This window comes from Catharus ustulatus, chromosome 26 (assembly GCF_009819885.2).
Source record: "Catharus ustulatus isolate bCatUst1 chromosome 26, bCatUst1.pri.v2, whole genome shotgun sequence".
Classification (NCBI taxonomy): domain Eukaryota; kingdom Metazoa; phylum Chordata; class Aves; order Passeriformes; family Turdidae; genus Catharus; species Catharus ustulatus.
In genome coordinates, this window is record NC_046246.1 from 5797626 (window position 1) to 5813659 (window position 16034).

General features: G+C 54.3%; 2 protein-coding genes across 2 annotated transcripts; one reads left to right on the forward strand and one right to left on the reverse strand.

Annotated features, from left to right (window-relative positions):
• Positions 1–575: 575 nt before the first annotated feature.
• Positions 576–7928, reverse strand: BSDC1 (BSD domain containing 1). The gene is made up of 11 exons (XM_033080804.1): positions 7887–7928; positions 6939–6999; positions 6004–6120; positions 5324–5494; positions 5173–5227; positions 4757–4872; positions 4427–4495; positions 4202–4283; positions 3241–3771; positions 2413–2516; positions 576–2192 (listed from the first exon to the last, which is right to left on the reverse strand). The coding sequence occupies exons 1-11, from the start codon at positions 7895–7897 to the stop codon at positions 2160–2162; spliced, it is 1350 nt and encodes a 449-aa protein (XP_032936695.1). The 5' UTR covers positions 7898–7928; the 3' UTR covers positions 576–2159.
• A 44-nt stretch (positions 7929–7972) lies between these two features.
• On the forward strand, positions 7973–15020 carry ZBTB8B (zinc finger and BTB domain containing 8B). The gene is made up of 4 exons (XM_033080803.1): positions 7973–8040; positions 8996–9877; positions 12048–12226; positions 13269–15020. Exons 2-4 carry the CDS (start codon positions 8998–9000, stop codon positions 13578–13580), a joined length of 1371 nt encoding a protein of 456 aa, XP_032936694.1. The 5' UTR covers positions 7973–8040; positions 8996–8997; the 3' UTR covers positions 13581–15020.
• The last annotated feature ends 1014 nt before the right edge of the window (positions 15021–16034 follow it).

The window sequence follows — 16034 nt, forward strand, 5'->3', positions numbered from 1 at the left end:
TCAACCTGTCCCCTCAGTCTTGTCACTCGTGTCCTGTCCCCTCTGTCCTGTAACTCGTGTACTGTCACCTCCGCCCTATCATTCATCCTGTCCCCTCTGTCCTGTCATTCATCTTGTCACCTCTGCCCTGTCATTCATCCTGTCCCCTCTGTCCTGTCCCCCTGTCCTGTCACTCGTGTCCCATCACTCATGTCCTGTCACTCATCTCGTCACTCGTGTCCCCTCACTCGTGTCCCACTCCCTTGGCTGCAAGAAGGGAAAGGAGCAGGTTGAGCCCCGCATTCCCCCACAGGCAGCATCCCTCAGGAATGGTGCTGGGCTCTAAGGAATCCTTGGGACAAAACCCCCCTGGTGCCAGCAGGAATATCCCTGGTGGAATATCCCTGCTGGAAGGGACTGCTGGGTGGTGTTTTCCATCCCTCCAGGCTCGTGGGTGATGACAGAGACAAGCACTGAGAGGGACAGAGTTTGAGGAGCCTGGGGCAGCGAGGGTTTCCTTTCTCTCCTGAGGGAGATGAAAGAAAAAATGTGTCATCCCCACCTGAGAGGAAATGAGAACAGCCAGGACAGGCAGAGACTCTGAGAACTCCTTTAATTGCTGTTAACTGCAAGTCTGTAAAAGGTTTGGAGAAAGTCATCGTTACAAAACTACCAGCTGTTAGAATTGCTCCTGGTTTGTCACCCCAGCTAGAAAAAGCTCAGGGAGATGCAGAGTAGTTCGAGAACAGAGAATATTGCACAACCAACCCAACGGTTAATTCGACTAAAGAAGAAAAGAAAGTGACACAGATGCTGCACCCTCAAGCTCTGCTGTGGGATCAGCTGGGACTCACACCAGGTCCCCACTGCTGTCCCCTGTGTCCCCTGTCACCATAATCCGAGCCAGGACAAGGTGAGGCTCTGCTGGACCCAGCACACCCCAGGCAGGAGCAGAGCTGTCCCCAGAGCTTTGGCAGGACAGGGATTCTCCCACCAGAATTCACCCCAAAAGAGGAAAACCCAACCCCAAAACCCCACCTCGTTTAGTGCTGTCCAAACCCAGCAGGAAACCCCCAGCCCCAGTGGAGGGGGCAGGACAAAGGCAGAAAGTGTCACCCCAAACATTGTCCCCTTGGGATAACTGTGCATTAGCAACATCTCGTGTCCTGACAAGGAAACTGCCCCAAAAAGAAGCTGTGGGGTTGAAGGAAACGTGGCAAGCAGTCACAGAGGGGTGAAGAGAGAACCCAAGTGGGCACAGCAAAGCTCCTGGTGGCTGCTGGGACAGGGGGGACACAGCCAGCAGGGACCAGGCACATTTGGGAGCCTCTCTCTGCCCACACTGGTCAAGCAGAGGTTGAAGTGGTCAGTGGGTCAGGCTGGGCACCAACACAAGGGGTTGTGCTCCCAGGTGACCCAAACAACTGTCAGCCCAGCAGGGCTCGAGTGAGAGCAAGCCACGAGGATTCTGCTTGGAGAATTTACCCAGAAAGACACAAAACCCAGTGCAGGGAGGTGGTGCAGCTGCAAAGGAGGGGAGCAGCAGGCCTTGGCTCTTCCAGGAACTGCTGGAAACAGGAGTTTCCATGAGAAAAAGCTTCCAAGACAAAAAGGCCAGGCAGAAGCTCAGGGTTTGGCAGGGGGTTTGGCTCCTTGCAGGGTCAAAGCCACGAGCCAAGTGCCATTTTCTGCAGCACCTCCAGCCCTCAGGCCCTCCCTGGGCGTCGCTTTCCGGGTGGGAATTGCAGAGCAGCGAGCAGAGCAGGCACAGCCACATCCAGGAGCCTCTCAGCTGTAGGTTACACGTGCACACACAAGCAAGGAAGGAGCCAGCTGGCAGCCTGGCAGCACCCAGCACAGCTGGCAGGGCTCTGAGTGCCCAGCTGGCCCCAGGGACCCCTCACTCTGCCCCTTCCCCACACATCAGGGTCCGTTTTGGCTTGGCCAGTCTCTAGGACTGATGGAGAAGTTGGGCTCCTGTGTGCCAGCGACCTCCTGCTTCCTCCTCCTGCATCTGAGGGGGTCACTTGAGTTGCCCACAGGTTTTAGCAGGAATGGAACTCCTCCAGCCTGGAACTGCAACCCCCAGCACAGTCACACACAAAGGAACAGCTGGTCCGTGATTCGATTCACATTCGATGGTGGAAATGAGCCTGTGACACACACTGGAAGCAGCTGCTTTATTCCCAGTCTTCCCACTCTTCATCTTCCAGCTGCAAACAAGAGGAAATTCATTTCTGAGCTGTTTTCAAGCGTTTCTGTGACTCAAAGCTCCTCCAGCCCAGGGCAGCACAAAGCCTGATGGATCCTCACACTCCCACACCTTCCCAACAGGGATTTGCCTGCTCTGTTTCCCAAGCCCACCAGTCCCTCTGTGCTCATGCAGCAGCACCCTGAGGGGTTGGTGATGCAGTTTTGCCTCTCCTGACTCACCTCCCCAGACATTTCCACCTTGGACAGTGCCAGCTGCACCTCCTCCTCTGTCATGTCGAGATCAAAGTCCTTTTCCCAGTCCTCGCTGATATCCGTGCTGGAGCCTGGAATCAACATCCCCACTGAGCCACCAGAGCTGGCCCCAAATCCCTGGGATTCCCAAAGCTCAGAGCTACCACAGCCTGCCTGAGGAGGGAAAGCCTCCACATTCCCAGGAAACAGCTCCCTGACAGAGATGGGCTGGACTGAGCTTGCCTCCCTCACAGCAGAACCAGTGGGAGAGGGGAATGCTGAAACATTTTCTCCTCTGGCCTGAGAGAACTGGGATGTGTTAGGTTCCAGCCACACAGAAAGTGCAGCAGATAAGGAATGACAGGAGGGGACTTAGATATGGGGACTGCCATTGCCCAGCAGGGACATTCCTAGGAATGGCAGCAGAGGGAAGGAATCATCACATTCCCCACAGAGCTCAGCCTTTCCTGGCACCAAGGGCTCAGCCAGCAGACATTTTTGATTTCTTTCCCCTTCCTCTCCCTCACCCCACAAACCCAGAGCCCTTTCCCCAGGAGCTGTCCCTCCCAGTGGGTTCCAGCCCCACACAAACCCAGAGCCCTTTCCCCAAGAGCTGCCCCTCCCAGTGGGCTCCAGCCCCACACAAACCCAGAGCCCTTTCCCCAAGAGCTGCCCCTCCCAGTGGGCTCCAGCCCCACACAAACCCAGAGCCCTTTCCCCAAGAGCTGTCCCTCCCAGTGGGCTCCAGCCCCACACAAACCCAGAGCCCTTTCCCCAAGAGCTGTCCCTCCCAGTGGCTTCCAGCCCCACACAAACCTTTCTTGCCGTTGTTGGAGGGGGTGGATTTGCCGCTGTCCGAGTTGAGCTCGAACACTCGCAGATCTGTGGGCCCTTCCTCTCTCAGAGTCTCTGTCCTGCCCTGGCCTTTGCTCTCCAGCTCTCTGAGCTCTGCTCCAGCTGCTGGCTCTGAGGATGCTGCAGATTCCTTGGCAGGTGCAGAAGGCTGAGCAGCTTCTGGGGGTTTTGGCAGGGAGCTCTGCTCTTCCAAGGTGGCCTCCTCCAGCCTCCGGGAGAGGTCCCCGGCGCCCACGGGAGGAGCTGCAGTCTGTAGCTGGGTGGCAGGCACAGAGGCAGGGTTTGCAATCTGAGTCACAAGGGACACGCTCTCGCTGCTCTCTGAGGGGCTCTGCTCCACTGGGACCAGCTCTGGGGGCAGCACAGCCCAGCTCTGCCCAGAGGGAGCAGCAGGGTGGTTTCCCTCCGGGGCTGCTGGGGTGGGTTCTTTCTGTGCTGCTCCTGGAAATGTGATGTTTGCACAAGGCAGGGGGGACATCCCCAAGAACTCCTCTGTAGGGAGGTAGAAGAGAAGCAAGAGATGTTTCAGCAGCAGCTGGGCTGGGAGTTGCTTTTCACAGAATCACAGAATGTCCTGAGCTGGGAAGGACCCACAGGGATGATCCAGCCCAAGCCCTGGCCCTGCACAGACACCCCACCAACCCCGCCCTGTGCATCCCTGGAGTGGTGACCTGGAGCTCTGGCAGCTTTGGGGCTGTGCCCATTCCCTGGGGAGCCTGGGCAGTGCCCAGCACCCTCAGAGTGAAGAGCATTTCTGATATCCCACCCTGACACAGCCCCAGGCATTCCCTCAGATCCCATCACTGGTCACAGAGCAGAGATCAGAGCTGCCCCTTCATTGTGATCTGTGGAGTGAGGAGGAGCCACCACCCCACAAAAAGTTCTCCACAAAGCCCCCCCAGAGCCCCAAAAGCTGTCTCACCTTCATCTTCCTCCCAGCCTGGCTCCTCTTGGTGCATGCTCTGCTCCGCTCGCTGCTTCAGAGCCTCCCTGCGAGCCTCATCCTGCAGGGAATCCACATCAGCAGCCACTCACATCCCCAATCCCTTCTCCCCCCAGGAATCTGGGCATCACTGACTCCAAGGAGCCAGCCCAGCTCCCTGTTTTCCCAGGAAAACACCCTCAGGAGCTCCCCAGCCTGACCCACCTGCTCCAGGCGATGCAATTTGTAGAAGTAGCGCTGCCAGAACTCCAAGTGGGAAACAGCCACGGGGACCTGGGGAAGGGATCAGGGATGAGCCCCTCAGAGGGAGAGATCAGGGATGAGCCCCTCAGAGGGAGAGATCAGGGATGAGCCCCTCAGACAGAGAGATCAGGGATGAGCCCCTCAGAGGGAGAGCTGCAGCTGCTGCCAGGCCCCTCTCTCCTCCCAAACCTTGCAGCTCCCATTTTATAGCAACCATTTTTCCAGAGTTTATTATTCCAGGGCTTTCCTGCAGCATTCCCCAAGTCAGGAATTGCCCAGGCAGGGCCTCACCATTTTGGTGTAGAGGGCCCGGATGGAAGGGCTGATTGCCAGCAGCTCTGCAATCTCCCCTTTCTTCTCCTCCAGGTTGAACTGAGCGAGCCAGGCCTCCAGCAGCTCAGCAGGGCCTGTTTGGGACAAACACAGGGATGAAAATCTTTGGCACAAAGCAGAGTTTGAGGATTTTTTATTGAAGGGGAAAAGGAGGAGGGAGACACAGGGCTCAGAACTCCTCTGCTAGCCCAAGGCTGCATGGCACCAATTTAAACCAGGCCAGTAAATTCACCCTAAGCTGCTCCTTGAGGTAAGAGCCAAACCTGCTCTTCACAGCTGCTCCCAGCTCCAGCCATGCCAGCCCTGGTGGCCAAAGGCTTCAGGGAATTCCAGCTGGCCCCCAACCCCCCTGCACCCCCTGCACCCTCCCTCACCATCAGGCTCATTGCAGTAGGTGGCTGGGTCGGACTGGAGGCTGTAGAGACGAGCCTGGAGGAGACACACAGGGACAGCAGTGAGGGGAGGGACAGCAGCAGAGCCAGGGGACAGGGCTGAGGATGTCACATCCCACAGAGGGACACTCACCTTGGCACTGTCGTAGGGCTCAGTGGTTCCTGAGGGCGTTGCCATCAGTGTGATAACGTCACAGTCAATGGTCTTGTCCGGGGAGGGGGCAAAGGTGTCCGAGATGACCCCCAGGAAATCAGAGAGCCCCTTCCTCACCTTCTCAGTGGCACCTGAGGAGCCTTCTGCCCTCTTCAAGGCAAGAGGCAGCACAGTGTCAGTAACACCCCAGGATTTCTGGGTGGGATCCTTAAGGAAGCAGGATCTCTCCCTTTGGGAAAGTGCTACGGGGCAGACAGGGCTGGGAGGGTGTGGTGGGAGGCACCTTCAGAGGGGAGCTGAGCTGAGGCTTTGAGGGAAGGACACAGCCAGGTTTGGGGTGGGACCATCCCAGCAGGGCTGAGGCTCATGTGGAGAGCCCATGGAGTGACACTGCCACTGTCCCCCCCTGCTCAGCACAGTGCAGAGAGAACCACAGGAACCCTCCTGTGCTCATCCACAGAGCGACAGGACACGGGGGAATGGCCTTGAGCTGAAGGAGGGTGGGGTTAGATGGGTTATTGGGAATTCCCACAAAAGCTGTGGCATCCCTGGAATTATCCCAGGTTGGGGTTTGGAGCACCCTGGGATGGTGGAAGGTGTCCCTGCCCATGGCAGGGGTGGCTCTGGATGATGCTGGAGCTCTCCCAGCCCCTACTCACTGCCAGCTTGTCCTTGACCACGCTGGCCGTGGCGGCGATGGTGCAGGCGGTGTCGTGCTGCACCACCTGGGTGAACTCAGCCAGGTCCCTCTTCATGAACTCCAGAGCCTCTGTGGACTGCAAGCACACAGCAGATGGATTCTCCAGCCTTGTGGATCCCCAGCAAAGCTCCCAGCACGTTACAAAAACTCAAGTGGGAGAGTTTAGCCCAGCTGAGCCCTCACCCCAACCTGGGCAATGAGTAAAACCAGAATAACCTGAACAGCAACAGCATCTGCTATGCCCAAAACACGTTCCAGGAGGTTTTATACCAAGACCAGAGAAAACACAGGTTGGGAAAAGCTGGGTTTAAGTTCTGTGTGTAATTAACACAAGCAGTGCTGTCACAGGCAGGAAGTTACACACCACAAAGCCATGCTGGGAGCACAACCCCCTCGGCTCAGGGGCTGATTTTCACATGACAGAGCCCAACATGACCCAGAGCTCGCTCAGCCACAAGATCCCCAGCAAATCCATCCTAATCCTGACTTGGGGAGACCCTCCCTGGGTGTGCTCCAGCCCTGCGGCCTCGCTGGGCTCCTGGGCTGCCCCAAAGGTCCTGCCTGGTCCTGAATGATCCCAGTTCTGACTGATCCCAGTCCTGACTGATCCCGGTTCTAACTGATCCCGGTCCTGACTGATCCCGGTTCTAACTGATCCCGGTTCTAACTGATCCCGGTCCTGACTGATCCCGGTCCTGACTGATCCCGGTTCTAACTGATCCCGGTCCTGACCGATCCCGGTCCTGACTGATTCCAGTTCTGACTGATCCCGGTCCCGCCCAATCCCAGTCCTGCCAATCCCAGTTCTGACTGATCCCAGTCCTGACTGATCCCGGTTCTGCCCGATCCTGGTCCCACCCAATCCCGGTCCTGCCCGGTCCCGGCGGTTCCCACCTTCTCCTTGACAGCCTGGTAGCTCTGCTGGAGCCAGCTCCGCCACCAGCCCCCGTCCTCCCTGCGCGGGACAGGACACGGGTCATGACATGGCCACGCAAACAGAGCCCAGGCCCAAATCCAGACCCAGACCCCAGACCCAGAGCTAAGCGCAGATCCAGATCCGAGAGTCTGAGCCCAGACCCAGATCCTGAACCTGTACAGAGATCCCAGAGCTCCGATCCCAGACCCTGATCCCAGATTCTCATCCCAGATCCCAAACCCAGATCCCAATCCCAGATCCAGACCCAGACACCTACCCCGATCCCAGATCCCAACCCCAGACCCAGATCCCAACCCCAGATCCCGATCCCAGAACCCATCCCCAGATCCAGACCCCGATCCCAGATCCAGACCCTGATCCCAACCCCAGATCCAGATCTCGATCCCTGATCCCAACCCCAGATCCCGATCCCAGATCCCAACCCCAGACCCAGATCCCGAATCCCAAATCCCAACCTCAGATCCAGACCCCGATCCCAGCCCCAGATCCCAACCCCAGATCCAGACCCCGATCCCAGATCCCAACCCCAGATCCAGACCCCGATCCCAGATCCCAACCCCAGATCCAGACCCCGATCCCAGAACCCAACACCAGATCCTGATCCCAGATCCAGACCCCGATCCCAGATCCCAGATCCAGACCCCGATCCCAGATCCCAACCCTAGCCCCAAATCCCAGATCCAGACCCAGATCCCAGAACCCAACCCCAGACCCCGATCCCAGAACCCAACCCCAGCCCCCGACCCCAGATCCCAACTCCAGATCCAGACCCCGCTCCCAGATCTCACCCCCAAACCCCAGCCCCGCTGCCCGCCCCCCCTCGCCGCCCTCCATCCCCATCGCGGTCCCGGTCCCGTTCCCGTTCCCCTCCCGGTCCCGCCGCCCCCCGGCCGAGCCCCGCTCACCCCTCCGCCATCTTGGCGGTGTGACGTCACCAATATTTACCGACCCCTCACCCCGCGGGCCCCGCCCTGGAGCCGGGCCCCTCTGACGTCACTTCCTGCCCCGCCCAGCCCGGGTACGGTGGCCGGGCGGGACCGGGAGCGGCGCCGGGCGGAGGTGAGCGATGGGCACCGAGCGCTGCCCGGGGCGAGGGGAACGCGGTCCGGGACACCCCGCACACCGGGCAGGGCGGTGCTTAGAGCAGGGAGGGGTCCTGGTACCGGGCAGGACGGAGCTTGGCGCGGCGGGGGAGCCCGGCACTGGGCACGGTGGTTCTTGGCGTTCTAAGGGATGCTGGTGTGGGAAGGACCGGGACATCCGCTGGAAGGGTATGGGATTCCCGGTACCGGGCGGGACGGACCCCCGGTATTCGGGCAGGACGATCCTTGGTGGTGTCTCCGGGGCGCTGTCCCGGTAGCTCCGGTGTCCCCGCAGCGCTGGGAGGGGGTGACAGTGGTGGTGTCCCCCTTGATCCCGGTGTCCCCTCTGTCCCGTCTCTCCCGGTGTCCCCCTCTGTCCCGGTGTCCCCTGGGTCCCGGTGTCCCCCTCTCTCCCGGTGTCGCCCTCGGTCCCGGTGTCCCCCTCTGTCCCGGTGTCCCCTCGGTGTCCCCTGGGTCCCGATGTCCCCCATGTCCCGGTGTCCCCTTTCTCCCGTTGTCCCCTCTCTCCCGCTGTCCCCCTCGATCCCGTTGTCCCCTCTGCCCTGGTGTCCCCATCTCTCCCGTGTCCCCCACCATGTCCCGGTGTCCCCTCGGTCCCTGTGTCCCCTCTGTCCCTGTGTCCCCTCGGTGTCCCCCTCTCTCCCGGTGTCCCCTCGGTGTCCCCTCTGTCCCGGTGTCCCCTCTGTCCCGGTGTCCCCCATGTCCCGGTGTCCCCTCGCTGTCCCCTCTGTCCCGGTGTCCCCCTCTGTCCCGGTCTCCCCTCTCTCCCGTGTACCCCCCATGTCCCGGTGTCCCCCTGGGTCCCGGTGTCCCCTCTGTCCTGGTGTCCCCTCTCTCTCCCGGTGTCCCCTCGGTGTCCCCTCTGTCCCGGTGTCCCCTCGGTGCTGACCCCTCTCTCTGTCCCCGCACAGCCATGGAGGTCCAGTCCTACTACACCAAACTGCTGGGGGAGCTGAACGAGCAGCGCAAGCGGGATTTCTTCTGCGACTGCAGCATCATCGTGGAGGGCAGGATCTTCAAAGCCCACAAGAACATTCTGTTCGCCAACAGCGGCTACTTCCGAGCTCTGCTCATCCACTACATCCAGGACAGCGGGCGCCACAGCACGGCCTCGCTGGACATCGTCACCTCCGAGGCTTTCTCCGTCATCCTGGATTTCCTCTACTCGGGGAAGTTGGATCTGTGCGGCGAGAACGTGATTGAGGTGATGTCGGCCGCCAGCTACCTGCAGATGACCGACGTGGTCAACTTCTGTAAAAGCTACATCAGGTCCTCCTTGGATATCTGCAGGAAAATCGAGAGGGAAGCTGTTTTTTACCAAGCTGACAGCGGCAGCTCGGCTAGAGAAGGCACCTCCAAGGCGTCCGTGTCCTCGCTGCAGGAGAAGGAGAGGATTCCGCAGTGCCAGCGGGACCCTCCCTGCGGGGACTGCAGCAGCTGTCACCCCCTGGAGCTGGTGGCCCCGCTGAGCAGTGACTCCCCCGACGGCTCCTCGCTGCCCAAAGGGGTGGAACCCAAGGTGGAGTTCGACCCCGACGAGGTGGAGGTGGAGGTGGGCGAGCGGCTGCCGCAGTTCCCCGCGCCGCTGGAAGAGGGGCAGCCCGTGGAGCTGGCCTGCAATAATTACCACATGAAGCAGTTCCTGGAGGCTCTGCTGCGAAACAGCTCGGCCCCGAGGAAGGAGGATGTGGTGCATCACTTTGTCCGGGGATTTGAGGGTAGGGCTGAGGATGCAGGAGTAGCCATGAGCTCCATGATGGACATTCACAGCGACTGGTATGGTGAGGACGCAGGTGAGAGAGCTCAGGGGGTGCAGTGGAGGAGGGAACAGCTTTGTTTTTTTTCTTTTGTTACTCTTGTTCAAGAATATTTTGCTGAAATATTTTGGCACGCTGAAATAAACTCTTGTTGTGCACTTTTAAAGCAGCTGTACTCGTTTGTTCGGTGCAGCCCGTGGCAGGTGAGTATTTCCTTTGGAGCAGCTCCCAAACTCCACTTGGGGTGATTCTTCTTTAATAAACAAACTCACTGGCACCTCCTTGAATGGCAGGTGAGTTTTTAAAAAGGATTTTTCCCTCCTGGTGGTCATAAAGAGCAATCCAAGAGGAGCTGAGCTGCCACAGGAGGGATGTGGTGCAGCAGGAGGAGCTCATCCCATCCCAGCTCCTGCTTGGAACTCCAGAGGGCAGGAATCACTTTTATCCAACACTGAGGGATTCCTACAAATCCTTCAGGAGCACTGGAAGGTTTCAGCTCTGTGGTGTAGCATAAAGATGAGGTTTTTTTTTCACTTTCCAGCTGCCCTGAGTCCAGCACCAGTTGGAATATCTCAGGAATATTTCCTGGCAGCACTGGCAGGCACTTGGAGAAGAAGAAAATCATGCCCATGTGCATTTCTCCTGATGTGGACAATAAAGATTTGGGCATTTTATCAGATTTTTGATTTGTGAGGACAGGAGGTGGCTGTGACAAACTTGCAGTGTCACAGGTGCTGAGGATGTGACAAATGCCACAGGGCTGGCACTGACTGTAACCAGCAAATTTCTTTTCATGTCATCTCCAGCTCAAGCTGCCTGGGTGACTTTAAAGCCAATAAAAGTGACAAATCCTCTCCCTGCTTTCAAACAGGGCACTGATAAAATCACAAATCCAGGGTTTTACTCTCAGTGCAAACAGCACTCACAGTGGTGCTTTTGGACATGTGGCAAGGCAGGAACATCCAACACACAAATTTCACTTCTCTTTTTCCTCTCTCAACATCTCCAGGCTGTTCATGAATCATTAAAAGGGAAATGCTTCCAGGATTTGATAGGGAACATCAGAAATGTTAGTGGGAGTGAGGGAAAAGAAAGCAAACCTTCCAATCCTCCTGTTTCTGTGCTAAAACAGGATTTTGTAGCAGTGAGGAGAGTGGGAGTTTCTCAGCTTTCAGTGCTGCTGCTGCCTCAGCTTCTTCACAAGGCACCAGAAATGAGAAATACCAAGTCCTGATAAAAGAATGGTGCACTCAGGTTAAGAGATGAGATAAATATCACTTCTTTTCAAGTGTGTGCTCACAGCTGAGGGAGGGGAAACAGGCACCTGTGGAGCACTGGAAGCAGGGCAGGACTGAGAACTGGGTTGGATGGAGTTTTAATGGAGCTCTAAATGCCCAGCAGGGGTTTGCAATCCCTTGGGAAGCTCCAAATTGGGCTGAGCTGACTCTCACTCACATCATTAACAGCAGGCACGCCTTTTTTGATAGTGGGTTGGATAAACATTAATACAAAGGATGCTCTGCAGCCTCACCTGCTTGACACACAAAACATTTCCCTGGATCAGGGCCTGGAACAAGGAAAATTAATCCTTTGGCATCACATCTCCACCTTTCTGCTGCAAGGGAAGCTGGGCTGGTGCTGAAAAACTTGGCAATGCTCACATTTGTGTAAAAATGGGATTTTCAGATTGAATTCTGTTCTTGCATCTGACTCCATGAATTTGTTTTGGATTTAGGAATGGTGAAATATTGTCAGGAAATATATTGGAGTCCTTCATCTTGTTATTCCCAACAGGAGGGCAGTGGAAACAGAGTGATATTTTCATATCTAAATATGAAAGCACATGGACAGAATGTGCTGTCCCTGCTGTTCCTGCAGTTTGTGTTAAAGGTTTTTAGTTTCTGGTGCTGTTCAATGCTAATGGTTTCATAATGAAAAGAAAGGAAGTGGCTGAGATATGAGCAGAGACCCCAATCACTAAAAGCAGATTTTTGGTATTTAATTAAAAGGCTTCCTAAAATAAAATGAGTTTTGCTGTGATGGAACAGCAGATTTTCCAGGGCACTGCAGCTGCATGAATTCAGCACAAGCTGAGCAAACCCCAGGTAAGGAGGAGAGGAGAGGAGAGAAGCTCAGCTCTCCCCTGGCATCCCCAGCAGCACTCAGACAATACCTGAACTAACCCCAGTGTGTTTTTACCCCCAAGGTGACGTGCTGGTGGTGCCCATCAAGCTGCACAAGTGCCCTTTCTGCCCCTACACGGCCAAGCAGAAGGGGATCCTGAAGCGCCACATCCGCTCGCACACCGGGGAGCGGCCGTACCCCTGCGAGACCTGCGGCAAACGCTTCACCCGCCAGGAGCACCTGCGCAGCCACGCCCTCAGCGTGAGTCCCCAGCCCCAGCACACCTGGGACACTCATGGCACACCTGAGCTGGGGGTTTTCAAGCTGTGTTTGCTGGAGGAGATGGGTGGGAATGAGGGAGGAGGTTTTCGGTTCAGTCGTTGGTTCGGTTTGGTGGGTGGTTGGGGTTTCAGGGTGAGGAGGGTTTGGGTGTTTTGTTTTCTCAGTTTGTTGGGTTGGATTTTGGGGAAGGAATTTGTGAGGGTGGTTGTGAGGTGTGGATTTCTTGATGCTGGAAATGTCTTAGGCCAGGTTTGGAGCAATATGGAATTGTAGAAGGTATCCATGGAAATCCCTTCCAAACCGTTCCCTGATTTCATGATTCTTACACTTGGGTAGCCCAAATCTTTGTGGCCAGAATCATCTCTTCAGTTTGAGTGAGGTTGTTTCCCTGTTCTGACAATCTCTCCAAACCACCAAATTCCCCTTTCCCCCCAAATTTGCTGTTTTCCCTGCAGGTGCATCGCTCCAACAAGCCCATCATCTGCAAGGGCTGCAGGAGAACCTTCACCAACAACCTGTCCCAGGCACATTTTATTTTCTCCATCTTTTGGATTGGATTTTAGGAAGGGTTTCTGTCCTGTGAGGGTGGTGAGGTTGTGGATTTTTCATTGCTGAAACTGTCCTAGGCCAGGTTTGGAGGAATCTGGAATTGTGGAAGGGCTGCAGGAGAACCTTGACCAACAGCCTGTCCCAGGGACATTTTATTTTCTCAATCTATTAGATTTGATTTTGGGAAGGAATTCAAGCCTATGAGGGTGGTGAGGCTGTGGATTCCTCATTTCTGGAAGTGTCCTAGCCAGGTTTGGAGCAATCTGGAATTATAGAAGATATCTATGGGCTGGACAAGCTCTAAATCCTTTCCAAACCGTTCCATGATTTTTGTGCTTGGTTGTCCTGAATCTTTGTGGCCAGAATCACGACATGACCCTTTCAGCTGGAGTGTGACCCCTTCAGTTGGAGTGTGGCTATTTCCCTGCTCTGACAACCTCTCCAAACACCAAATTTGCTGTTTTCCCTGCAGGTGCATCGCTCCAACAAGCCCATCATCTGCAAGGGCTGCAGGAGAACCTTCACCAACAGCCTGTCGCAGGGGCTGCGGCGCTTTGGGCTCTGTGACAGCTGCACCTGTGTCACCACCACCCACGAGGACTCCATGCCCATCAACCTCAGCCTGGTGGAAACAGCCTCAGAAGGGCAGGAGAAAGGAGATGCTGACAATGATTGGCCCATCTATGTGGAGTCTGGAGAGGAAAATGAGCCAGCTGAGGATGAGGAGGGTGATGACAAGCAGGAAATCCAGCGGGGTTTGTCGGACAGAGAGGCTTTGATGTAGCACTGAGAGCAGAAGGGGAGCACTGAGAGCTTCCCTGGAAGAAAACTGCACATTTGCTCCATCACTGACACTGTGCTGGTTTTTATTATTCTGGGTTTTTTTTTGTTTTTTTAAATTAAATTGCGGGGAGAAATGGAATTTTTAATACTTTTTAAGTTTTCAGTGCTGTGCACCAGAAATCTGGGAAGAATTTTCTGTCTGGGGCTCCCAGAGGTTGGACTTGGGCAGTTTCTCTGCCTCCTGGTTTTGGATTTGCAGGTGGAACACCCCTGGCTTGTTTTGGGGACAGGTTTCTTCAAATAATGAGTCCTTAATCCCTGCTCTGACCTTTTCTCTGAAGGTGACATGAACTGTGGTTTGCATCTCTTACCTTGGGACTTTTCCAAAATAATCTGTGATCCTTCTGTCTTAGGACAGTGTTGTCTAAATGATGAACCATGAATGTTTGCTGAGACTGGATTTGACCTGGAAACCAGGGCAGAAAAACCAGGATTAAAAAAAAAAAACACTAAAAACAAACACAACACAAGGACAGACAGGAAGAATAAATCTATTTCACAAAATTAATTCAGGAATTTAGAGATCAAACTTCTCTTTCTGAATTTTGATTCCCTTCCTAAGAGCTGTAGATCTTCAGCTGTGTCTTTAATGTCACTCTGATAGGCTTGGCTTAAATATTAAGGATAAATAATGGTGTTTTAGTGGCCAGGACTAAGAGAAAAGCCCAAATTCTTTTCAGCTTTTTACAACAGGAGTTCAAAGCTGTCGAGCAGGTTCCTTGGGAATTCTGGCTGTGGCAGATTGAATAACCACATCCACACCTGCTGTAGCTGAGGAGCAGTGAAATATCTGAGCTATAAAAGAGCTCTGAAGTCTTTTGGAATAATTTTCTTTTTTTTTTACTCTAATTTCTTTTAGAATTTGGGGATCCTCTCTGGTTTGTGTTTTGTGATTTTATCCAGTATTTATTTTTTTTTAAAAATCTTCCACTGTGGACCTCCTGTTTCTTTGCTGGGGCAGCTAAAGGTTTTCAAAGGAGGTGAGATTTTGTCACCTTTCCAGCAGCAAGTTTTTATGAGCTATGAAAACTCAGGCTGGGAATCTTTAGAAGAAAACCCAGCACCAGCAGAAAACCTCTTTGCTTAGGGGTGACCTCCTGTTCCCTGACAAAGGGAAAAAAAACTGGAATATACTGTGAAACAAGACTGTTAATGCTTCTTCACTCTGCTGTTCCTAAGGGGTTCATGAAAAGGCAAATTTGAGTTTTTGGCTGGAGCAGAATTCTGCAGACAGATTTGGCTGACAAAGAGTGAGCAGTTCCTCCCACTTGCTGCTGTTTCCTGAGGGTTTTGGTGTAGAGATTTTCCACTTGGCAAACCTAAAAAACCCAAGAGCCCTCTGATTTAACCAGGATTTGTTTTCTGTGCATGTTGAAAAAGAGCAATTCAGCTTCTCCCTCTGCTTCATCCAGCAGTGAAACAATCCCACTGCCAGCTCAGATTTATTTGGGAGAGCTGATTCTGCTCAGCCAAGGCTCCATTGCCACTCCAGGTAGGATGAGGAAAGAAGAAACAAAATTCTTTTTAAAGAATTCACTTTACTGATGGCTGCTGAAAAGAGCAGAAAGTGAAAAAACTTCTTTTGGAGTGGTCTGGTCCAAGTTTTTGCTGAGTTTTATTTTCTGTCCCTTAATTTGGGTGAGTTTCAGTCACCCCTGTTCCAGGTCTGCTGGAAGTTTGAGGAGCTGGAACACAGGACAGGATTTAACAAAATTCTCTGCTCCAGAGCCCCTGTTTTAGTCAATCTGAACTCAGGGACATTGAAGGGACAACTGATGGAGGTGCCACCTTTGGAGCTGAGCTCTTCTGAAAATCCTGCTGTGCTTTTGGCTCCTTGGTGCTCTTAAAAACCTGAGCAAAAAAAAAAAAAATCTGTTTGGAAAAGCACCTTCCAACCTCCCAGGGTTTGTTTTTTGGGCTGCTGGATTTTTTTGGTGATTCCACCCAAACCCCAAAGGATGGTAAAGGTGATAAAGGAGGGACTTTCTGCTTTGAGAGCTGTGGATAATCTGAATTTTTCTGGGAGATTTGCTGATGGAAGTGGGGCAGGAATGTAAATAGGGATCTAATTAATATTTAGTGAAGATTCCACCTCATTGTAAATATTGGTGAACCTGGAATATCAGCTGAGCCTGGCTCTGGCTCCACAAGATTGGGAAGTTCCTGGTGTGGCTGAGCTGACTCTGAGCCTGTGGAAACTCTTGGAGCAGGGAAAATGAACCTTGCAGGGATGGCTGCAGAGAACTTTTCCTTCCCCCTGCAGAGATCTTCTTCACCCTGCAGAGATCTTTTCCTTCACTATTCAGAAATCTTTTCCTTCACCCTGCAGATATTTTTTCCTTCCCCCTGCAGAGATCTTCTCCTTCACCATACAGAAATTTTTTCCTTCCCCCTG

Excerpts from the sequence above, each read along its gene's own strand:
- BSDC1 (XM_033080804.1), bottom strand. Across the intron at positions 2,517-3,240 it reads CTCCAACAACGGCAAGAAAG|GCTCCAGCACGGATATCAGC; the intron begins GTTTGTGTGGGG and ends TGTTGATTCCAG. Across the intron at positions 2,193-2,412 it reads AGGTGGAAATGTCTGGGGAG|CTGGAAGATGAAGAGTGGGA; the intron begins GTGAGTCAGGAG and ends TCTTGTTTGCAG.
- ZBTB8B (XM_033080803.1), top strand. The coding sequence starts at position 8,998 with ATGGAGGTCCAGTCCTACTACACCAAACTGCTGGGGGAGCTGAACGAG. Across the intron at positions 9,878-12,047 it reads CTGGTATGGTGAGGACGCAG|GTGACGTGCTGGTGGTGCCC; the intron begins GTGAGAGAGCTC and ends TTTACCCCCAAG. Across the intron at positions 12,227-13,268 it reads TGCGCAGCCACGCCCTCAGC|GTGCATCGCTCCAACAAGCC; the intron begins GTGAGTCCCCAG and ends TTTTCCCTGCAG.